The sequence below is a fragment of the Zonotrichia albicollis genome, chromosome 3 (assembly GCF_047830755.1).
Source record: "Zonotrichia albicollis isolate bZonAlb1 chromosome 3, bZonAlb1.hap1, whole genome shotgun sequence".
In the NCBI taxonomy this organism is placed as follows: domain Eukaryota; kingdom Metazoa; phylum Chordata; class Aves; order Passeriformes; family Passerellidae; genus Zonotrichia; species Zonotrichia albicollis.
In genome coordinates this window covers 94,295,124-94,320,850 of record NC_133821.1, presented here as the reverse complement: position 1 = coordinate 94,320,850, position 25,727 = coordinate 94,295,124, and the positions used below count along the sequence as shown (strand labels likewise).

The following is a 25,727-nucleotide window of genomic DNA, read 5'->3' as shown; positions in this document are numbered from 1 at the left end:
ACTCCCAGAAAACAGTGTATAAAGCTCTTTCACTGCTTTTAGAGATATTAGATGCTACTGCTCTTACCATTGCTCCTACTGAGGCTTGGGTTTTTTACTATTTTAAGCAAGAAGAAAAAAAAAAATTGTTCAATCACAAAAATACAAATGTTTCAACTTTAGAAGATAGAAATTTAACACATTTTATTTCAGAGATGTTGCTATTGTTATTTGTATTCTAAATCAGTTGCATATCAGTGTATCAATATAGTGCGCACAGAGCAGAGGACCTAAAAATTCTAAACTTATCTTTATCCATAATTTTACAACTGCTTGTAAAAGGATGTAGTACAATTTCCACTCTTTCTCTATTTCATTGTGTATAAAAGATGACATGATTGTAAATACAGCTGCTCATTTTCATAAGAATGGAAAACATAGTTATATATGAGCAAAATTAAAGAAAATTGTGGAAAATAGTGGATACTTTACTATGAAATAATTCACTACGACAAGTAATATTCTATTTATATGCTACTTCTACAATATATCAGATGGTGATTCCAGAAATGTAGAGGCTTCACCACAGTAGTAAATATCAAGAATCATGTGATTAACAGATAACGGTCATTTTGCATCCCTGAAGTGGCTTATCTGATTGTATTTAAAAATTTACAGATTTCATTTACACACTGCTATATTAGAAATGTGACCCATTTCTAAAAACTGAATATCTGAAAAACACCACTGAACCAATAGAAATTATTCTTGTGTAATTTTTAATATACAAGCAGTACTTTATTACATTCTAAAAGCATCTATAAAATTCCTGTCAATTTTCAGATATTGGAAAAGTTCTAAATTCGTCTCCCAGAAGAAACTGAGGAAAAAATATTCTAAATTATCATTCAAAATCAAAATATATTTTTTATATAGTTGAAAATTTCTAGAAAATAATGTTTTTATGAAATATGGGCTACATGGAAGGGAGATTTCTACTGTTTGATTTTTTTATGTTTCCCTTATAGTTCATTATGATTTTTACATTAAAGTATTCAAGTAGCCATAACCTTAGATCTGTTGTGTAACGCTTAATTGCAAAACTATCTTTTTTAATGTGATTAAATAAATAGCACTGATGTGATTATACATGAAGGCAGCGAGACAATCACTGAATGGGCTGCTTATAATTTTAAGAAAAGAACAAATAGAAGAATATTGTGAAAGTATCAGAAATAGTTCCACATTTGACAGTATAGAGAAGCTTGCACAATGTAATTAAGACAAGCAGTGTTTTTAATGCTGTCATGTAAGTTCTAAATGCTAAAAATAATCTTTAAAAAATTCTTGTTTTTTTGGTTTGTGGTTTTTTATTTTTTTTCCCTTAAGGAGCGAAAAGACCAGTGAAATTAATTACTCTTTACCTAGAAGTATTTCATCTTCTCCTTAGACCTTTTCAGTACTTCTAGGCAGGTTGGATGATTCTGCTGAATTCTCAGGTAATACAGCCTTTGCTGAATTCCAGTAACAAATATTATCAGTACTTTAACTTTTTTTCCTCTACATTTATTCGAATATTTTTAATATTTTTGGGGTCTCTGGAGACTTCTAGAATCAAATTCTGTGTTCAGAGAAAGTCCAAGAATATGTTATGTTAATTTGATTTCAGTTATTTTTGAAGTATGATTCTCTTTTACATTCACGCCATATTTCTTTATTTAGTGGTGATCTCTGAGCAGGCATGAAAGCCTTTCATGCCTATTGACAGTTCTTGGCTTCTTTTCTCTGCCTCTGTTGAGGTCAGGATTGAAGGCACTCGAGATTATATTTTGTGTTCAGACTTAGGTGTTTATTTTTTCTTATCTATGTTACAGTCTCACAGGCAGTGAGTTCTACAGTATTTCACTAACAAGGTGCAAAATGGCTAACTATCATTTCTTACAAGGTCTTTTAAGGCTAACCTATCCAATTAAAGAAATGGCACCTAAATTATCTTCGCCTTTAACCCAATAATCAATCACTCAAAGTCTGCAATTCAGACTTCTCTGTCCAATTACAAAATACCACCCAACCCCATGCAGAAGAAGGAAGAAGGTAAAGTAGAAGGACCAGCCTCTGCCCTAAAACCTCCAGCTTTCTCTATATATATTATTATATTCTGAAACCTTAAACTCTTAAGTTTTACACCCTGTGATGTTACACACTTCTAATCAAACTACACACCCGTAATCTCAGTGCTATCAATCAGTTTTGGAAGCCTCCTCCACAGCCTCAGGTCAAAGGCAGGGCTCTCTTGGGAGTCAGAGTCTGTCAGCACAGAAAGTCTAAAAGTCTCACATCCAGAACTCCAACACCCATGTTATAATTCCAGAGTTCTCTTATAGGGAGTAATTTTATGAGCTAATTGTTTACTGTGTGTGTCAAAATGAGTTTAACTTCATTGTTTTCTCTCTATTTTAAATAATAACTTTTTAAAGAAAAGCCAATTATTAATTCACATATTTAAAGGTAAGTATATTTGGAATTTAAGTTTGAACTGATAATAAGATCACCTGGTCTATGTAAAGCTAGATTTTTTCAGTTTGTTTATTTTCAGAACTCCACTGTAATGCCTGTTTTTAAACCATGAGGAAATTGCAGAAACTCATGCTAAAATAAAATTATTTCTGCAACACTTGGAACTTTTGTAACTCTATATACCTATTTTAGTCTCTCATAAGAGACTTAGAATTGTAATTTCAGATTCCTATTTTTTGTAACCCTGTTTGGTCTTATTATCTTTCTGATCAGCTCAGTGTTACCTGTGAGTTTACAAATGTCTTAGTTTTGCAATGTTTGCAATGTTTTGCAGTGTATTAATCCTGAAAGGATTAATATAGCTAAATGTCTACAGAACCAATTACTCAACACATACTACACTGGGTTAGCTATGGAAGTGGTCTGCCAATAATATAGATAACAACATTCAGTTCCTCTTGGTCATAAATTCATATAGTAGATGAACATGAATTAAAGCAGAAACTTACTGAATGCTAATTGAAACTCTCATGCAATTTGACACTATTCCTGAAGCTGTCTGAACTAAATTCATATGAATGCAAGCATGTCTCATTGAGTCATCTATTCTAAATGGAGCTGTTTTGTCAAATGCTTCATAAAAAAATAATAACACTGTCATGCCAAGAAATTGCAATGTATGGAATACCTGCAGGAACAATTCCAAGGGGAAATAATGAGGAAAAACTACTTTATTGACTAAGAAATATACTTGGGTATCTCATTTATCTTAGGTACTTGTTACCCAGTTATTACATGTGCGATGATGGATAACCTGCAATAAACTGGAACATTCTTTAAAACAAATGAAGGATATCACAGTTTTCATGAACTTTCCTGATTATTTCCAGGTTTTCTTCTTGACTAGGACTGTATGGTTATTTGTGGGGTTTTAAAAGTAAAGCAGTCTGTAACAGTAACATTTTAAACTTCGACATGCTATGAAAGTGCTGATAAAACTATAAATGTCAGCTGTCTGTTTAGATTCTAGTATTCCTTTCTAATATGTTTATTTTGCCTCCTTAAAATTCCTCTCAACATGCTTTTTTATGTTCTGAGCACCTTGCACACAGTGGTTTTCAGACTGTTTCACTCTCTAAGTATGGCAACCTTTCTCTGACAGACACAGGTAAAGAAAACCTTGGCTTATACAGGTGACAGCAGCTGTCACTATCACTGTATGCCTCTGCTGAAAAAGTCATATGAGGCTACACAGCATCAAAAGATGAAAGAGATGTGTGGAATAATGGGAAGAAATCTGAAGTACTCAGAGTAAATTTAATGGCACAGCAGTGTCACCTTCATCCATCATTTATAGTGCAAAGATCCCCAACAGTTAAAATTAATCTTCAGGAATCAAAACAAATGATATGAGCAAACGAAAGTCCATTCATATCTCAACAGGTTTCAGGTCATAGCCTATGTCACCAAAGCCAGTGGCATAAACAGCAAATGAATCAGTGCTTATGCTTCTATGTCTAGCCACTTAGAGTAAAAAAGGGTTCTCCTGCTGTTAACTGAGATGGAAAATATCCTTTCCCTTTGAAAAATTCAAGACCAAGTAATGAACTAGCCTCCATTCTACTCTAAACCTTATTTTGAAGAAGCATGAATATCCCTTAAGAGTATCAACAGTAATGGGCCAAAACACGTATTATTTAATTATTTTCTTTCCAAAACAGCCATCAAAGTACAAAGTATTTTTCTGGACATAAGATTAATCAAAGACCTGCAGTGCTTACTCTATTGTGAGCCTGTTAAAATGTACATTTCTCCGTGAATTAATTTTATAAGTGCTTTGTTTCAGTTGTTTCAAAACTTAGGTTATTTCTTATTTGTGCAATATATAAATTGTAAAAATCAAATAAAATATTGAATGGACTTACAAAAAAATAAGTAGAAATGGAAACCTAAAAAATAGAAAGATATGTTTTTAAAAATTGCTGCCTTTTTATAAAGGGATGGGAGGACAAGTTAGTACCTAGAATTTATTTACATTTCCTTTCTAAATCAGCTGACGTCAGATTTAAATTTGAAAAAGTTTAAGTAGTACTATGTGCTTTTATCATGTAGCTTTAAAATTAGCTGTATGTAATGTTTTGAGCTTTAATTTTTGAAACATCTCTCATAGTAAAATAAAGTGCGCAATCTGTTTTATATATTCTAGTGGATGTATTGTGTTAAAGTGATGTTTGCCATTTGATTGTTAAGATATAGAAATGATGAAATGGAGAATCCTAGAATGTGAGTCCCTCTATATCCTGAAAAGATGTGGGGCTAGAATTTCTAGAGTTCTTCAGTCCCATTTCAGTCGGTGATTCATAATATCTAAATTTAATAATCCAAAAAAACTAATCTACACCTGAGAGAAGTTGGGAGAAGATTAGATTGTTAGATTTAGTTCTTAATAATTAGATTATTAAGAATTAATTCAGATTATAAGATTAGAAGGAAACTAACACCAAGTTCACATTACTCCTCTAAAGGACACTGAAGTTACATTTCATAACTAACAGAAGTCCCACTAGAGTCCTGTAAGTGTTGTACTGGTTTGGAATCTCATCAAGTTATTGCAATTCTCTTTAACAGCTTAGAATTTTAAGACACTTGAAAATTAAACATTAAATAAATTCTAAAATAACCAAAACATGTTGATATCTCCATGCAAATCATCAGGAGAAATACTAAATTTTTTGAAGGTGAATTATGTGCTACTGTGAACACAGAGAAAAATAATCTGTGATTGAAAATGTTTGACAGAAAAGGTTTTGTTTATGTCAATTATTTTAATTTTTTAATTTATTCTTTCTGCTTTCTTCCTTTTGGTTGGGATGTGGGAATAGGACAAAGCTGTATAAGCCCTAGAATTTTAAATTATTCAAGATAATATTAAAGTTACCAAAATACTTATTTCCATATGCCAAAAGCCTCAGAGGTGCAACCTAGTCAAATCCTTCATCTATCTATGCAGCCATTCCTGTGCATTCCCCAAGAGCTAGGATTTTGCACTAAAACATATAAGAAAAATGATACATATTCCCATTGAATTTTTCCTATGTGTGAGTTCTTTTTTTCTTTTTTCTTGAACAATATAGGCTGGGTACTGTTTTTAAGAGAAACAGATTATCTCATCATATCATTAAGCAGAATTTTAGTAAAAACTTCAGTCATTCTTGCTATTTAGATTTTAACAGCCTGTCATGTGAACAGGATTAGGTAATGAAATCAAAAGAAAAGAAAATATAGGTGTTTTCATATTATTGAGCACGCAGTTGATATTTTCCTTGATTTTAAATATTGCAGTCACATAGCCCTTTTCCAGTTTTAGAATAAATATTGAGTTATTGCCTCCCTAGTGCATGTAAATTCAAAACTGAATTTTGGAATACATCTTGATGTATTGATTGTAAGATTTTTTTCATATTTAGACATGAAACTGAATGACTCTGTGTTTGAAGACCGAGTTCTCTGTGTTAGCATCTTGAGAAATAAAATTGCTTATGTAACTAACCACAGAGATTACAAAGACATTTCCATCATACTAGGAAAAGAAGAAGTAAATTATTTAACACGTTTTAATTCCTGTTTCTGTAAAAATTTAATACTATTTGCAGTCTTTTCTAAATGCTGGATATTAAATGTAGTGATGTGCCTGTATTTAAAAGATCCAGTAGAATAATGATGAGTGAAATCTTTTCATTTTTTTTTCATCTAAACATGATTTTCAAATAAAAAATGTGTTAATAATTTTTTTTATATTATAGGTGAGCACACTAGACTGGGTACGAGCTGAAAAAATCTATAACCTCTGTGAGGTTCTATTTAAAATTCACAAGGTAGGTTTCCCAACGATTCCAGTGATTTTATTTAGTAAAGTTAACCTTTTCCTGTTGATGATAAGCTCAAATTAATCTCAACCAGGAATAACTAGTATTCAAATAGTTCATTTGTTGTTATAAAAAGCTATTTTCAATTGCTAAGGCATTAGCTGTGGAAGTATAAGAAAATATGGAAAAGGGGGTAAGCTCCAAGTGAACAAGTTACTAACATGTTTTCTTATTGAAGAAAGTTTTCAGTACTAGAGCTGAATATGATACTTCAATATGAAATATCAGTGAGACACACTGCTAAGCATAATGATATTAGTTTTTTCTTAGTGGGTCAGATTTTCAAGCAAACATGATAAAAAATGTTCTTGCTGTAATTCTTGATCCATATAAAGATATTTTCATTTTTGAAATTAAAAATATAAAATTATTTCCTTGTTGTATCATATGTATTGATTGTTGTATCAAGTATTGTAGTGTTTTTTTCTTTATAAAGGGCAGCATGTCATGTTTGTTTCCCATAGAATTAATTTTCTTCCCCCAACTAGAAAAACTCCATGTTTTCTGTCTAGCTTGTTCTAATTAAAGATTTGCATCAAAATATTATCACTTTACGGAAATAATTGGCTTATGGAATATATTGTCTGATAAAATGCATCAGATAGATTAATTTTGTTCTCCAACAAAAACAAAACCTTTTCAGGTGAGATAAGGCTACTGTGAGAGCCTATTTGCCTAGGAGAGTAAAGAATATTTTCACACAAGAAAAACCTATCTTTTCAGATAAAATAGTATTTAAGTGAAAAATTAAAGCTCACCTTTAGCTCTCACCAGCTGCTGCCTTTCTCTGCTGTTTCTCTTTGACCACACACTGATGTGGTGGAAAAGGCAGGTTGTTGCTGTTACCTGTAACAGATCCTGCACTGAAGCAAAAGTGCTTAAGGTTTTTGATTTGGTCTTTTTGGGGGTTGTTTGGTTTGCTTTGGTTTGGGGTGTGTAGGGGTTTTTTTAGTGTTGTAGGAATTTTTTTATTTGTTGGGGTTTTTTTTCTGATGCAGGTTATTCAGGGCATGGGAAGGAAGTGTTTTGGCAGTGCCATGCCAGGAAAACAGTAGTCCCGGAGTTCAGGACTAGAGCTCAGCTCCAGAGGAACAGGAGCAGAGCCATATTCTTGTAGTCATGGCATTATTTTTGTGTGACCATGTCTCCATATGGGCAAATTCAGGTCCTTCCCGTCCCCAACACACCAACAAAAAGTAGATCTTCTGTCACAGATCATTTATTTAGTCTCCTTTATATTTTTTATAATTTTACTTTTGGCTCATAAATAAGTCAGACACCAATTAGATATATAGACATTAAGCCTTTTGGGAAGATTTTCCTGTGGCTTGGGTTTTGGTTTTGATTTTTCTCCTATAAGTGTTAGTGCTAAAACTCAGTTGTTCCCGGAATATTATGGTAATTTCAAGGATTCTGCAACTTCTGCAATACTTTTTCATTAAGAAAAAGAAGTTGGGAAATAAACTACTCATGGTTCAACTCTTTAATATTCTTGACATTTTAATAAATGAATGCTTAATTGCCAGACTTCATTAATAAGTAAGCTAAAGTGCAAAAGCTCGAATTGAACTCCTTAACCTCTTTTCTGTTGATTCTTTGGTATAAATGACAATGAGGCAAACAGAACAAATCCAAAAAATTGTAAGAGATTAAGGTTTCTGCATTAGATATGATAGGCTTATGTTGTAAAAGCTGCCATTTGGGGAGGGGGTTCTTAAGGATTTTCAGAGGCTGGTTAGAACTAGTGCAAAACTGTGGGAGAGTGTGTTTTATATCTTCTCACAAAATATAGATTTTAAGGAGAAGTGTTCTTGTTACACACATAATTGTAAACTTCTCGTCTATGTTTATTATGATGCAAGAGTTAAACAGGGAAAATATTAATCCGATATGGAACTTAAATTTTAAAAAAGAATGTTTGATATATTTTAGATTTGGATGTATATATACATAAATATAAATACACAAATATGTGAATTAAAATTCATATATATAATATGCATTTGCATATTTCTGTTCATTTGGTGGTAACAGCCAGATTATTTGAAATGTAATGCCTTGCATTGCATGTGTTTATTCTTATAGCTTGCCTCATAATTCAAACTTTTACTGTGATCCTGTACATTTTTAAAAGTCATTTGTCTTAAGAACATTTTATTTTCTTTTATTGTCTGGTATTTTCACATGAAAATTTTTTAAAAAATGCTAATATAGTAGTCTAAAAGCCAGGATATGCAGCACTGAGTCTTGAAGCACATGTAATATCTGTCACTCCATAGCTGCTGAACACCAGAATATATGCAGGAATTTTGTTCAACTTCCTTTTTGACAGTGCAAAGGAGTGTTGTAAAATAACAGAGCTTCATAAAGTCTGTTTTCTCCTCAGGTAGTAGCAGGGCCAATTTTGACAACACAGTGCTTTGTACCCTAGTGGCAATATGTGGTGCTCCCTAGATGCCCCATGAATCATTGCTACTTATTTTGGGGTTTTAGTCTTTTCTGCCCCATGATATCAGAGAGAAATGGGGATAGGGAAGGATTCTATCTGAAAAACAGAAAAGTAAAGATATGTGTAATTTTGAAATTCAAGCAGTGGAAGTATTTAGATGTATAAGTTGTAGCTTTTTTATTTAGTTTTATTTGCCTCTATATTTATGTTAATCAACGAAGTCTTAAAATATTAGGGAAGTTTCTTGTATTAATTTGTTTACATTTACAAAATATTGTATTGCAGGTATATTTTTTTATTATGAAAGTTTAATGTACATTTTCTCTGTTTTATCTTGAAGGTGATGGCCAGGATCTTGTTTCAGTCTCCTTGTAGTTACAGAACAGTGTTGACAGCTATTGGAGGACATTCCCCTGTTGTCATTTTTAGAATTAGCCCTGGGGTGCTTGATAAATTACTGCATTCCTTGGGGTTTCACATATTGGAATCCAAGTAGAATGGAGTAATTATAGTCTCCTGTAGAGCTGGTATACAGCTCCTGGAATTTATTGAAACATTCAAGGGTTTCCTTCTTTTTTCACTGTAAGCAATGTATTTGTACAAACTCCCTTTAAATTATAGATGTATTCCTTAGGTAATTTTGACAGTACTTTGGAACTGCAGGAGTAGCTTGGATTAAAAGATAGGGAATAAAGCAAATGACAAGCAAAGAGAGAAGCTGTCTTTGACATAATTATTTAACTCCTAGAACATTTCTTCAACACAATTGTTGACATAATGGCGTAGTATATCCAAGTACCCATCACTTACGGAAGACAGTGTTGCTTCAATTCTTTGGTTTTGCCAGATGAAGAATCACATACTGAAACATATCTTTCAGCTCTGGCTTGCTGATGATTGCTGGCTACAAGCAAACTTGTATTTAGGTATTCACCAGGACTTTGATCTTGAAGACCAGAGGCCGTATTGTTTCAGTGTCATGGTTGGGCATGGCAAGAGCCACTATTTCAACGTAGAGCTGGGCAGTGAATTGGCAGTGTGGGAGAAATCATTCCAAAGAGCAATTTTCTTGGAAGTTCAAAGAACAGGGGTAAGTAGTGAACAATTTAAGTAATTTAATCTGCAAAATAAGTATAAAATATTTTGAATTATTTGTATGTTTAATAATTTCATTCAATTGATGTCCTCCATGACTAAGGATCTGAGTACATTTAATACAATGAAGACTTCTGAAAGCTTCATCATCACATCAATATTTTTTCTGTCAATGACTGTGTAATACCAGTCAATGAGCATGTTTTGACAGATTGAAAATTGAAAGTAATAATTTGTAAGTTCACCTTGATTATTAAAAACTGGAAATTAATATATTTTAGCACAGGAAAACTCTCAGGAGTTTATTTAGTCCAACTTGAACATTTTCTTCCTGAAAGCTAATTTTCTTCTCACATAAGGTAAATATGATAGTTTACATAATGCTTCTGTATTCAAAGAAATATTTTGCTCTTATATTGTCAGTTGTGAATTGGGATTGTCCTTGTTAACATTGGAAGAGTTTGAAGACAGTATAAAAGTGAGAAGAAGTTTGTAATAGTCGTGAATTCTCAAAATTAAACAGCAGATTTTCACTTTCTGCTGGCTAGTAAATCTAGATCCATACTCTCAAGTGAACCAGACGAATGTTATGGGAGTGTATTCATTGAGACTATAGACCTCCTCCAATAAAAATATATTTGCACAGTTTAACACAAATGCAAACTTGATTTGGTGTGCTCAGGTTTCCAGTGCCCTGTGAGCCTCCTAAAGACATTTGAAACACTGAGAACAGTGGATCTCACCACTGTATTAACATGACTTCCAAGGAGCAGGAGTCCTATTGCAGGTGGCTAATCAGCTTGTCTAAATTTCCAGATCTCTGGGATTCTAAACAGGTTTCTCGGTTCTTACAAGGTGCTTAATTAGAACCCTTCTATTTGTCTCTTTGGACTGATGAAGGAACAAAAAGATTTTGTAACAGTTCTAAGTACTGAATTCCTGAGAAGGAATGCAGTTCTTCAGGAAAATATTGATCCTTATATATATTATCCATATAAAGCCAGATAACATGATTGAAATTAAGTATAGCAAGTATAGCAAGCCAGATTTGCTGGCTCTTTATCTGATTAAATTTCTGAATATTTATTGTTAAATCTCAAAGCTTGCTTTTCCTTTACATCTTTAAAATTAAGGAATGATGCTTTGCTTATGGAATGATCTTTTGTCATGTGAATCAGTCATCTAGACTCATTTCACACAAAATACATTAAATTTCCTGCAGCTGTGGTTTAACCTATCTGAAACCTCCAGGAAAGTAATTCAAATAAAATCTTGATTACAGTGCTCAAGTCTCCATATGTGTTTTCTATGTCTTCATTTTCTCTCACATAGTAGGATACATCCAAATTTACTGTAAACTTCTATGTCAGTAGAGTTCAGAGTACTATGGTCAGTCTCCAGCAGTGAAAAGTCTTTTTACTGCACTATTTTCTTTCTCCATTCAAAGCATAAATTCTGTTGTGAGTGCCTTTCTTTTCAGAACGATGTCAAGAGCAGCATGAATGAGGTGCAATTTAATATTACATAGAATATTTCAAGTCCCAGAAAAAGAACTGACATTCCAGTACCCAGAAAATTCAAGCTTTTCACTGGTATGTCAGTGTGTAAAAGTTCTTTCTTTTGGAGAATTTTGGAAATTATTCTTTATTCATAAATGATTGGGCAAGATTCATGGCAGCTGTTGGATTGCATTGTGCCATTTCAACTATTCTTTTTTAAATGGAGCTTGGTCCTGTTTGATATTGAGTGTAGTTAGGATCTTGCCTATGAGTTTTTGTTAACCCCTTCCTGTACATACCCTATGTATTTGGTGTTTCTATAATAAGAGCTGTACTTCTGAGAAGATTCTGTCCTTACACAGTCTATGAAGAGAAATGCTAAGGTGCAGTGCTCCTTTTGAATTTTATCTGCTGGTGTTGTGTCTTTTTTTTTACAATTCTTTTGAAAATGGCAGCAGCAGTAGATGACAGAAAGAATGCAATAAAGCAGGAAGAAACACCCCTCACAATATTGCTCCCCTTTTAGCTATCTTAAATCCCTATTTCTAGCTGCAATTGTTTACAAAAATTTTACCAAGAAACTCTGAAATTCAGTGACCCTGGTGAAATTAATCTATTTGCAGACAATGATAACAAACAAACAGATGTTGAATCCATGTACTAGAATTACATGGGGTTTTTTCCTAGAAAAACTATTTTAGTTACTGATGGCATAACTTGGATAGATGAGGGCAATAAAAATGCAGGAGAAGTGAGGCAGAAAGGCAATTGAAAGAGAGAAAAAGTGTTGTTGAAAAGTATTTCCATGAGGCTGGTAATAAAAGTCAGCATTGCAATAGTGGAAGATAGGCAATGAAATCCTCTCAGTCATATACTGAAGTTAAATTACCTCCTGCAAATCCCAGCATGAATACTTGTTTCACCTGGAACATCCTAAACAGTGCAAGATAAATAAATGATGCTCATATTAGGTAATTTTTCTTTTGTTTTTTTTTTTCCCAAGATTTTTATGGTGCAGAAAATCTTCAAAAATAAGAGACTGGTACATTTTCCAGAGCTCTTACTAATTCTTTGACCCTTCAGCTTGGTCTTGTCAATAGCATAGGATATTATTCCACATTGTTTTCAATTATGTCTTTTTTAAATTTCTAAATCAGTATTCTTGCTTTGCCTCAGACTGGTTTTTCCAAAGGAAATTATTTTGACTCATCTGAGTCTTGGATATGGTTATTAAATTAATGCAGAAATATCTCAAAGGGATGATTTGGATCAGTTGTGTTCAGTAGGAGGATGGAGGAGAATACTGGAATAGTGGACAGAGGAAAGAGTGACAGTAATGTATTTTACCGTCAGCTGTAGAAAAATTGGACCAACAGTTTTGTCATGTTGAAACCTTGTACATGTAAGCTTTGTTTGATTGCTGGAAGAGGACAGAGGAGAGGAATCTTCTTTACAAATGAAAGAAGTATCAGGAGACTGAAAAAAAAACATGCAATGGGAAAATAATCTACCACAGCGTTTCTGAAGTACCTGTGGTGGGTATATAGTGATAAGACATGGATGCATACTCTCCTCACTAGCAATTCTAACACAAAAGAAAGTTTTCCCTTCATACTTGCAGCTGTGATGAATATGCTGCAAGTTCTCTCCAATCCTCATACAGCTGAATAACCTACTGTATTGAAACCATTTTTGTTGCTTGGACAAAATATGTGTTTCATGTGAGTTACTCCAAGGATTAAAATAGGCTGGATCCCATTCAGTTATAACAGAATAAGCAAGAAGTTTTGGTGCCTCATTATTTTCCATGCTTAAAGGTAAGTACTTCTAGTTAACTTCTTTCCATTTTGTTCCATGATTCAGTGACTAATATCAACAGAGAAATAAACCCTTGAAATACAATTATTATTTATTTTTTAAGTCAGGGATATGAATATATAGAAAAATTTTAGCAGAAAAATTCATATTCCTGGAATGATACAGGCTCCTCATCTGAAGAATATACATTACTATAAATCAAAGTAACACTAATAAAATCAAATAAATAAATACTAATAAAATCAAAGTAAACAAAGCAAGCAAAGTAAACAAATGAAGATTAATGAATGTTCCAACTTATTTCAGTTAACACAATTGGAAATCCAAAATAATTTTATAATGAACATAAATGTATGATACATTTTTCCTGTGTTTTCCCTCTTAAAATCAGTTAACATGAATCACACACTCTGTGGATGTTTTATGTTTTTGTAAGCATTTTTAATATGTCTTTATTTTCTGAGAAGGTAATACCAAACCATTCTCTATAGAAGGATTCTTGATGCTGCATATATGACTCAGAATCATTGTGACTCAGAATTGCTCTCAGACAGATAATGTCTGTTCTTGGATAAAGCAAAAATAATTATTGGGAATAATTGTGCATGCAGACCTAGAGCTTCGTTTCTATGGGATTCCCACATTAGACTCTTAATTTTATTTCTACAAATATTGTGCTGCTAAAACACCATGATGAAAATTCCTAAAAATTATATAATAGATAAGCGCAATTGATAATTTTGTTTTGTTTTGTTTTGTTTTGCAAGCAACAATTAATTGCTTTTGCATATTAGTTATTCCAGCTAGTTACTGTTTTTCTCTGTGAACTTGAGTCTTCCATGCTTAAAAAAGCTGACAGACATGAGAATGACGTAGCTTACACAATGCTTAGTTCACCATCTTTCTGTTGCACTTTAACATTTCCCCCTAGACACTGTCTTCTTCTGGCAGATTGGTACAAAGTACGTAAGGAATCCGCAATCATGTTGTTGTTGATTAAAACCAACCAATCAACCAAAAAGTCACATAACTATTTTGAAGAAATGGTTAACTCGATAACCTTTCCTCAGCTTTATATGTCTTTGCCTTTTTGCTTGATGGACTATTTTTTATTAATTTTCTGGTCCTGCTTATCTTTGGTATCCTCTCTTCTATTCATCTTTTAAATTTCTTTATAATACTTTGTCATAGATTTTGCTAGTTCATCAGTTTGAATTAATTTCTAATGTATTCATAATATGTTCATTTGAGAAAATGAAGGTTTTTCCATGAAAAAGATATTGTTCATTGTACAAATCCTTTCAGAATACTGTTGACAGGTGTTGATTTTCACATCTTGACTTTCTAGTAAAGATTTATGGGTTTAAATTTTTTTTATAAAACTTGTCCATGTAATGCTTCTTTCTCATCATTCCTTCTCAGCTCAGGAAATAATCAGTGCAACCTCCTTGTTACAACATCTGCTTGCTGTTTGTTCTAGACCATTTCTTAATTTTAGATGCATATCTTTATTTAAAATCTTCTTAAAGAGTTAACTACAATTAATTTAAGACATAGAGAAGTGAATAAGTTCTTTCCAATTGACTTCAACAACATTTCAAGGAAACCATTTTTTGGTCATAATTTCCCTTTAGAAGCATTCAGTTGACTATATTGTATAAAATAACAGTGTAATAGTGACTGTATGCATACATGCTACTTACTAACCAGTCACAACCAATAATTGATTCATAACATGAAAAGCAGTGTTTATATTTTAAATCACATCGTTGCTTCTATGATATGTAAAACCACATAATGATTGAGAGATCAAAAAGAAAGAACTGCACAAAATTGCACTGATATTTTAAGACTTCACATTTTCACAAAATTAATGGATAAATAGCTCCCATATCTTGAGCAGCTCAAGAAAGAGCTGAAATTAATTTAGTTAGGCATTTATTCTTTGTCCACTGGAGATAACTATAAATTCCTCATGATTTCAAAATTAGGAGGCAGATGGAGAAAATCCCTTACATAGAGGCTCAAATGACTTCTAAATAATTTTTTTTGTAAACTGAATTTCAATGCATATTTTATCAACATGCCTTCATATTTGCTTAATGCTGAGTGTTCAACGAGTCACCAATATAAATAGTGATGTGTGCTGGTCAGGGTTATGGATTCCTTGCATTCCCAGCGTATGGAAACCAAGCTACACGGAAATGTGGAATTAGCCCACTCTGAAACTATTTTTTTAGCATGAAAGGTACAAGTTCAATTGAAGATTTTGGATTTAGAAAAAACAGAAGAGTTTGTGATATTCATACCAAGACGGCCTACAAGAAATTCAGTTCCTGTGTCTCCTTCCTGCACATTACACAAAATGTGCTTTCTAGTCATTCACTAGTGGCATTTCGAAATTATCTTACTACAATTCAAGTTAGATGTAATCAGAATAGATTTTAGAGACTGTGTCCCCAATGGAACTTGCTCAGAGATTAGTTGTGTTTCCACTTATCTACCACAGCTTACCTAAGTTTTCCAACTAGCTAACTCTTGAGATTCTCAGAGCTTTGACCTTCTCAGAAAGGCTGACATCAAAACAAACACACTCATTGTTTCTGGGCATCTTTGGGAATTAAGTGCAGCAATAGGAGACTAAACCACCCTCAGAGACTAAGCCAAAAGAAGTCCACTGAAATAAACAAAACCTAGCAGATATTAGGTGATCTCGATAGGAAGCAACTGTCATTTCTATGATCCATTATTGGACATTTATGATTTTATTAATTCTTCATGGTGACCTGAGAGGTTGAATAAATCATGATTGGTTGATCACAGTGTAAGCCTTGTGAGCTGCAAATACTGTATTGAATTGCAAAAATATTAAATACAGTTGGCCAGGTGTTTGGTTTTTGTTTTTTTTTTAATTCTGTGATGATTGCCAAGCATATATGAAACATGAAATTATATGTAGGAGTCCCTTTAAGAATGGAAATGTCACCACATGCTAATTTCAGAACTGATTTCTGAGACAAACATTTAAGCAAAGGATATATTCTCCTTATATTCAGGCGAGATATTAAATAGCATGTAGATTAGGTGAGATTTATAGTGTCATTAAAAGATACTCTCCAGTTTGTTACAAGAAGCACTCAGTTTAATTACACAATTAAGTTTTAGATTGTTTTCATTATGCACAGAAAGCTTATTACAATTACAATTACAATTTAACTGGTCACCTTTAGAAATGGTGTTAGATTCTAATTCATTTCCACACTGATGCAAAAAACTCACCATGCTCTAACACAAAGAAAGGTTCTGAGAACCATACAGGTTAATAGTAAATAAATTTTCCATAATTATTAATAATTTAACAATTCACATGACAGATGAAAATCAAACAATGCATTTATTAGAATTTTAGAACAGTGAATATACCAATTTTCAAGGCTATTGAACTCAAACTTGTTTCTATATTCTGTAATTTTGACATGATTAATATAAAATGGCCATTATTTCTGAAAATATAATGTATTCTTAAAATTACATTTATATATATTAAAATAATAAATCTAAATATTTTTATATTACATATAATTCTTTCTAAATCCAAATATTTAGATAAAAATCATGTCATGGGAATCTAGGCTTGTTATTATTTTCCAGAGGATCTTATAGATTGGAATAAGGAAGAAACCAAAAGAGAGCTGGACAGGAACTTTTTCAAGAGCACGTAGTGATAGAACAAGTGGGAATGGCTTTAAATTGAAAGAGTGCACGTTTAGGTTACATAGAATTTATTAGGAATAAATTCTGTACAGGAAGGTGGTGAGACACTGAACAGGTTGCTCAGAGATGTTGTGGATGCCCCGTCCCTGAAGGAGTCCAAGGCAGGTTGGATGGGGCTCTGACGAGCCTGGTGTTCTGGAAAGTGTCCCTGCCTATGGTGAGTGGGCCCATTTTGGAACCCTTCCAACTCAAACCATTCTGTGATTCTTTTAAATCTGTCAAGAATTTGCTGAGAAGAATTTACTGTCATGGAACTTCAAATCTGTAAAGTAAGATTACCTTAGAAATTTACTGTTACGGAACTTCAAATTTATAGAGTAATATTATCTTAGAATTTTGATGCTGGATTTTATGGTTTTAATTTTTGTGTTCCCTATCATTCTCCACCCACCATTTATAAGAATCAGGCAGAAGAAAATCCCAGTGAAAGTGCCACTGATTCGCAACTGAATTGTGTACTCAGAAATTACTTTTGATGATATTTCTGATTAATTCCCTTCTCAACTGTGAAATTCCAGAATTTACAGATCACCAGAGAAGAAAAATATTTATTATTATGTAATAACAAACTGCATCAGAATGACATTGTTGTCTTTGCTGAGGTAAGCCAGTAGTGGTTGGTCTACTGGTTCTACTAAATCAAGCAGTGTCAGCTTGATTACTGTGTTTACCACTGAGAATCTGCCTCAGGTTTATGAAAACATGCTTGGGACATGTAGGAAACAAATAGGAAATGTAGGAAAACATGTAGGAAACTCTTGACATTGAAGTCACTGTTGATTCTTGCTTTTCCTTATGGAAAAATGAGTTGCTGCAAAACAATGAAGGTATTTCTCAGACACAGAGAGGAGGAAGCACAATCTCTTTCTGACATAAGCAAAGGCTAAAGAACACAATTTGAATTTTCCCTGCTAGAAGATAACCATTTCTTAGTTGCTACACGTAGATTTTTTCCTCCTGCATCCATTTTGCTCACTGCTTTTTCCTACAACCAGTTTAAGCCATTTTCTGTCTGTTCAGCAAAGAGGGCAGCAAGTCTTTTCTTCTGTCAGATTTACTTGAGCCATAGGTTCATATCACAGAGAGAATGCCATGGCCAAGAGTTGGCATCCACCACTGCATCATCTGTCTTGCCAAGAAATAGCTGAACCTACAGGTTCACCTCAGTCTTCCTACAGGAACACAATTCCCTGTGGAGTAAAGTTCACTTGTACACGTAATCCCAAATGTACATGTAATCCTAATATCTGAATCCTAAAATCCCACATTAATGTAATCCTAATATTTGAATGCTGGTTTAATGCTTTATCTCAGTGATGCTGAAAGTTTCTGAAAAGACAGCCTACCCAGTGAGTGCTCTTCTAAGCAAACCATTTTTGCAGTTAGCTGCTATAATGTCATAAGCATTAAAAATTAAAAGTTACAAATAGATCAGATAGTTATTTCAATAAATGACCTAAAAGGAAAAGTTTCAAGTTAAGCAGTATCTTAAGCATTAAAAACATGGATGTATTAAACCCAGGTATTATTTTCTAAAGCACTGAGCTAGTCCCACTTCTACTGAAATAAATAGAAACTTTCTTTAAAATTCAGTGAAAATATAATGAGCCATCATTTGAGTCCTTTGAAAAATCTTACTTTTACTGCCAGAGTGTCTCTTGTATACATATATGCTGAACCACAAATGTGCATAAATGTTTTTAAAAAACAACTATAACCTTCTTGAAATCATCAGATGACAATTCCATCTTTTATAAGAGAATGCACTTTTCATTATACCAGCAAGTTGTGCAAAAAAAGAGTAATTTTAGGATATTAAGATGTAATTCCTTTGGCAGCAGGAACAGCAGATCTTGAAGGAATATACAAGATTTTAAATCCGATCTCATTTGTTTAGATGAAGTGGTTTTATTTGTATTTGTCCATAATTATCAAAGTTCTGTAACCTTTTAATTGTGACATGATGAATTCCTTAAAGGTATGGGCAAATAAGTGGATCTGCCGTGGTTTTTAAGTGAAGATTATATTCATTTGATCATTCTCACTGAAATTATTTCACTGATTCTTTTTTACTGATATATGGAACAGGAATACACCTGAGCTTTGGGAGTCTCTTTTAGATGAAATTTCTGAAAACTCTCATGCTTTTGGTGAATGATGGATTTCACTGTTGCTTCATTTTCTCGTGTATAATGTGAATTCAGGGTAACAATGCTTTTGGTGTACTTTATAAACATGTTCTGAAAGTTGTGGTTTTTTTTAAAAAAGACTATATATAGAATATTTTATGCTAAAAACCCTTTTTTTAGATATGTGAAAGCCAAAGCATCTACATTTTTAATTCAGTGATTCTGCTATTTCAAAGGATTTAAAAACATTTCAGTTTAGCACTATTCATTCTATGCAGAAAGACTCCTGGAGGTTTTGCAGGCTGTGTTCAGAATTAAGGGGTTTAATTTTGCCTTCTAATACTCTTTCTATGTGTGGGCTGATATATATTTCTCAGTACAACCATAATAACTCTAGTGGCTCTTATCTTTATTTTCATACCCTGCTTGGATTTTTTTAATGCTAAAAGGGAAATTTTCAAAAATACTTTTTTTGACATATCTGGTCCCATATTAAGGCTTTTGACAAACTCTATATTTTTGTAAATACTTGGGATGCATTAAGACACCTTACTCCTGTCACTCCTCTATGATTTAGAAGCTTTTAAAAAGCTGCCATATAAAGTCTTAATGCAAGAACCTGTGTTCCAAACAATTTTTTCCCTCCCTGTCACTATATCTTAAATGCTGGTGTACATTATTTTTATTTCTAATGCAGAATAAAATAACACATCATTTAGGTCCTTCTCTCTTTCATGCACTTGAGTTCCTCTGACAAGTCCTACAAAGTTCCTTTCAGTTCCTTGACAGAAAGATGAAGAAAAATATTAAATGTAAGGTGGTGATAGATTCGGTCTTAGAAGTAAAAAGAAACAAATAGAAGTGATATTTGGAGGATGCTAAAATTTTATGAGTTCAAATTGGCAATGCTGGAGTCTTCTACTCCAAAAATAAATTCCTTGGCTTCATAGTATAATTTAATTTTAATGTAAATACTTTTTCTAAGAAAAGGCAAATTTTCAGAAAGATTTTAGCATTTTTTACATTGATGTCATATTATTTCCACACAGAAGCATAGCACATTAACTTAAAGTGAGTAAGTGAATACAGCATGCAGTATGTGCACTGCATGGATATGGCTATTGCCTAAATGCTGTCCTGTCTGGTTATTTAGTTTTAGAAAATGTGTCTTAAATTCTATATCATGAGTATAGTAAGAAATAATGTCTGTGATCCCATTTACATGTAATAAACCCTTACAGCTCATCTTAGAGCAAATGGATATCTTTATCTATAAAATAGTTAACAGCATAGCAGGGAAAATGTATAGTTCAAGCAGGAAAATGTAATGGTACTGCCAAGTTTCCAATTGCTTTATGGAAAATAAACAAGCAAAATAATGTACATGCCCAATTTGTATTCACTTAGACTAGAAGGTAGGTATTATTTCTGCATTTTGGCTGATTAAAAACTCTAAAATTCCTGCTCATTCAACATGGCTGAGTCCAAAATTATTGAACACATTGCATATCAGTGCCATAGTTAAAGCAAAATGAGAGCTTCCTTCATTCAAAAAAATAATTAACTGCAATGTAGCCAATCACCAACTGAATTTTTGAAACTGTAAATCTGATGAGACTTTTGTACCAACCGCGTTAGAGTTGTAAAAGTAATATCCTTTGAAATGAATATACACTGTGTCATTTTTCTGTGTTACACTTAGATGAGCAGCATCACTGAGTCTCACTTGATCCTTAGAAAATTTACTGCCATGAACTTAGGAAAAGGAGTACTGACTGAAAAGGTTGGTGCCCTGATTCTTAAAAAATTATGTGAAATGGTATTTTTTACTAAGAATCTTTGTTAATGATCTCAGAATATGCTATCTCAACTGAAATTATTGTTATTAATCTTGATTTTAAATAATTTTACTGTAAAACAAAAGCAAGTTGAACGCCTATTTCTTGGACAGAATACAATCCCACATCATTAAGTAACATTCAAGACTCTGTGTCTTCAAAAAATAATCCAGAGATACTACACTGGATGCCTGTGGCAGAACATGGGCAAATCCAAGCCCTCCCTCCAAAGCACTGCAATAAACTCATATTCCAGCAAAGGTCTATTGCCAAAAAATCTATTGCATGTCATGATTTATTTACAAGCTTTTGGACTTCCCAGTCCCAGAAGAAACCAAATGTACTTATGGCTTTACCCTACATGGGAGACCAACAAGTGTGGAGAAATCAGAAGGCCTCTCTGTGATCCAGGGGGCCTTCAAGCTTCCTTCTGCCATCGTACTTCAGCTTAAAGGGGACAAGGACACCAACACAAAGAAGGAAGCTGAAGAAGAGGAGGTTTCCTCTTTATTCCTGCCTTTTCTTCCCCAGACCTCTGTGTCTGGGCTGCAGCAGTGCTTGCTACCCACCCAGTCTTTGTGCTTCAGCTTCATCACAGCCTGGTGACTCCCCATGAAGAGAGGGAGTTTGTCTTTCTGCTTGTCCCTCAGGCTTTGTCTCTCACACATATCTGAGGTATATTGGTGCTCTTCTCTCTGAATGGAAATAAATACCTCTTGTTATCTCTTCCCATGCATTCACTTTCCAGTTTGAGTGTTTACTCACTTCTTGTCTTGGGTCCCTGACACCCATAAACCAAGTTCAAAGCCCTGCTTTTTGTGTAAGCTGATCTATTTACAAACACATTCTCTCCCATGAGGGAAAGAGTCATAGTAACTCATAAACATAAAAGCTGGTTTTGGAATTAATTGGCTTGTCATTGTTTATATTTGTAACGTCTTTTAGATGTTACAAATATATACAAATATATGTACAAATATATTCTGTCTAACTGTTAGACAGAATCCTATGTCAGTCTTTCTTTTAGAGTACTGAAGCAAACTGTCCCATGTCCTTGCCCGTTTGTAAAAACTGGTGAAAAGGACCTGTGACATCATCAAGTCCAACCAGACTGATCACCACCTTGTTGACTAGACCATGGACAACATAGACCACATAGACCAAGTGCTATGCCTGGATGCTTCTTGACCAGCATAGTTCAAAGCTGAATTATTTCAGGCAAATCTCTGTCTGTGGGAATGGGTGTATATGTGTGGTCATTGTAACTATTAAGCCCTCTCAGGGTCTTGAAGGACAAATGACAGAGCCAGAGATAGACAAGACGCTTCTGATCAGCAACACAGTCTGTCTGAGGAATTCTGTCATAAATGAGTCAGATACAGTGTTCTTTTGGTATTTGAACAGTGCTATTATCAACTTAATGATCTTTTTATGAGTTAAAAGAATATGCATTGAGATGCTGATGCCTGAACATTACACAGGTAAAAGCTTTGTTATTGTCTTTTATTACAAATATAATATTCTATGTATATTTACATTGCTCAGAAAAGATCAGAGATTGATCTAGGTCGTATACTACAATTTTCTTAGCTATTGCACTATGAGGTCTTTTCTTTTCTCTGTTGTTTAAACTGTTTAGACTTAGCAAGCTGGCTGATATTCAGTGCTGCTTTTTGTTCCCAAATTCACTTAAAGACACCTGAACCTAGACCTCTTGTGTCAAATTTCCACAGTTGTTGTAAACAATATTTGTAGATAGCCAAGGGTGATCACAATTGCAAGTGCATGGGAAGCTTATTCCAAAGGCAAAAGTGGAAAGGAATAAGGCTCTGTGTTAGAGTCAATGAGTCAAGATGAGGTTCTTACCATAGAGCTTTCTGAGAATCTGTTCAAAGTCACTGAGGAGATGCCAGAAGCAGGATTTTAAATTTGTATAGCAAAATACAAACTAATTCTGTTGTAAAGAAAACCCTGTGAGTTTTATAAGTACAAAACACGTATATTTTTTTAATAATGGTGAAAATGAAGCATATTATGTTTTTCTCCAGTATTTGTGAATAATTTCAAAATTGGTTCCATTATTTCCCAATAGTGAATATTTTTAAAGTACTCCAAGATCATTATTTGTGCACAGTTCATTCTAGTATTCACCATTTGTGGCTGAGCAATTTGATGCTTACCCACTAGGGGAATCTAATTTTATTAGTTTTAAAAATTGCTTTGCTCAGCCAGAGCCCAGCTAGTATGACCTTTTTAATTGGAGAATAATGGAGAATAAGTTATGGCTGGTGCTTAATGCCACCTTTTAATTACTGAATAAAATTTAAGGATATGTAAATGTCATTCTAATTGAAAATCAATTACTGAAATATTTTTAAATGCCGAATAATACGATCTTGGAACACCAATGAGCAAATTAATTTATTCAGAAATATTATACATCTCCATTATTGTGGAGATGATTATAATACTAATCTGCACTTATAAACTGATATTACTCCTAGCTCTTTCAAAATCCTTTTTAAAATGTCATAACTGTAACTCAAAAATGCTTGTTTTAGTATAACTAACTTTTTTTATTTATATTGGAGTGAGGAAACCTTTGCAATAATCCAGAAGTTTTAGACTATACTAAAAATTCTTAGAAAACCAATTCAAGTGGCAGTTTGCATTTTAAGCAAGTTTTGTTAATGCTTTCAGTCTCCTCTAGGGAATTCTTGCATGTAAAAGGATTTCGGTTTGTTTGTTGGTTTTTTGGGGTTGTTTTGTTTTGTTTTGTTTTTTTAATTAAAAGAAACTAGCCAGATACAAAACTTCTGTGTGAACAAATGTCTAAGCATGAGGCAACATTGAGATTTATGATATATCAATGACAGTGAAGTAATGCTTCCTTGGAAGAAACAAAAAATATCCAAATTCATAAGGCACAAGGGTATAATCTTAAAAATTATCTTTCCTATCAAGGAAAGCCTTGATACAGGATCTGATCTCTACTTCTGCTGAAGGCAATGGGCTTTTTGCTATTAGGGCTGTCAACAGTGAATGTCATCAGGCCGCTCCATGTTACAGCAAATCTCACTCATGTCTTTCCAGAATCTGTCACATACCAAAGTTAGTAAGCCTTAAAAATGCCTGGAATGAGTTAACTGACTTTTTACTGTAAAGCTTATTCACAAGTTTTACCAGAACTTCTGAGTTTTGTTAATAAAACAAACTTTTTTCCTTTCTAATCTGAAAGCTTATCATGGAATTGGTGAATAGACAGCAGTGTCTGGCAGGTATCAGTGCTAACCAAGATGTGATAGCTATTAGGTCTTACTATGAAATTACATTAACTAACTTTAGCATCGGGCTGTGCCAGCATGCACCAGACCCAAATAAAAAAGTGTTGTAAAATAGAAAGATTCTCTACAAAATTTAAATCAGATGGAGAGGTCAAGCAGGCTGAGCACTTTTCTGTAATTAGATTGCGATGACTGAACATTTAGGCACTGTTTCCTGCACATTTGCTGGAAGTGACATCAGAAGTCATTAATAGTTCAAGTCTAAGCAGTTTAGAGTAGTCAGATATGGGTTTTTTTTGTTCTGTGTTGCATTTTGCAGGGGTTGGTTTTCAAGAATATATTCATTTTGTAGAAGAGTGACTTGAATACAAAAAACCTGCAGTTAATGTCTAGCTGGCAGATGGGACACTGATTTACAGTCAGAAGTTTTGACCATTTTCAAACAGAGTAATATAAAGCTGTACCAGTGCTGTCAGCTGAGGGTCTTCCCAGCCAAAAATACCTGCATAAAATATTATTTTAATATGATAATTTATAGTGATGGCTGTCCTCTCAAATATCATAACTTTTTTTTTCAGTCTAAAACATATATGTGCAGTTGGCAAGGGGATACCCTGTGTTTCACCGTCGACTTTGCTCTAGGATTTACCTGTTTTGACAGTAAAACAAAGGTAAGAGTAAAAGAAAAGGAAAATATAACTCTGAATTGTTTTATAGTTATTGAAGTTGTCATCTATTGCATTTTCTTTATGTTTATGTCCAGTATTTATTCCGCCAATATACTGTACTATTTATTTATTTACCCCTACTGAAATGTAGTCAGTTTGGGACTTCAAAGGGGCAACTATAGTTGTATAGCATGTAAAGATGCATTTTGAAGATATAAAAAAAGTAACTTCCTTTTCAAGTAATAAAAGCAAAGGAAAATTATATTTAGCAGAGAACTTGGTTTAACAAAGAAACTTAAAAATTTATAAAAGATTACAAGTCATGAAAAAAATGAACTGTCACCTGATTCTATTTGTTTTGAAGCTACAAATATAAAATAGGATTAATTATTCTTCCATCATAAGAAATTTAGGTCATGTCTAAAATAAACAGAATAAAGGCAAATGTTTTTCAAAGTCAGAATCTAAAAGATTACGTGCACTTGTCTTGCAAAAGAGTGGCTATATAGAAAGTGCCTACAGAGAATGGTTAATGATACATGCCAGCTTCCCATACCTATCTATAATGCTACTATTTTCTGTATAACTTAGTGGTACTTTAATGTATATTATTCTAAGTGGATTTTAACGTTTTTTTGATAGTAGAAGAAAGCAAATATACAAAAAATGTTTCTGCATTAAGAGAAATGTTTAGTAGAAACTCGGTCTTCTCAAATATTTTTTAAAAATTCAGTCAGTCATTCTGAGAAAA

General features: G+C 33.2%; 1 protein-coding gene across 6 annotated transcripts in view; it reads left to right on the top strand.

Moving 5' to 3' along the window:
* Positions 1-25,727, top strand: part of SNTG2 (syntrophin gamma 2) — a 236,248-nt gene that overhangs the window by 188,728 nt on the left and 21,793 nt on the right. For 5 of the 6 annotated variants that reach the window (XM_074538152.1, XM_074538153.1, XM_074538154.1 and 2 more), the window contains 3 exons: positions 6,300-6,371; positions 9,752-9,961; positions 24,887-24,979. In XM_074538152.1, coding sequence (XP_074394253.1) covers positions 6,300-6,371; positions 9,752-9,961; positions 24,887-24,979 — 375 coding nt within the window. The other variant, XM_074538156.1, reaches the window with a different exon arrangement.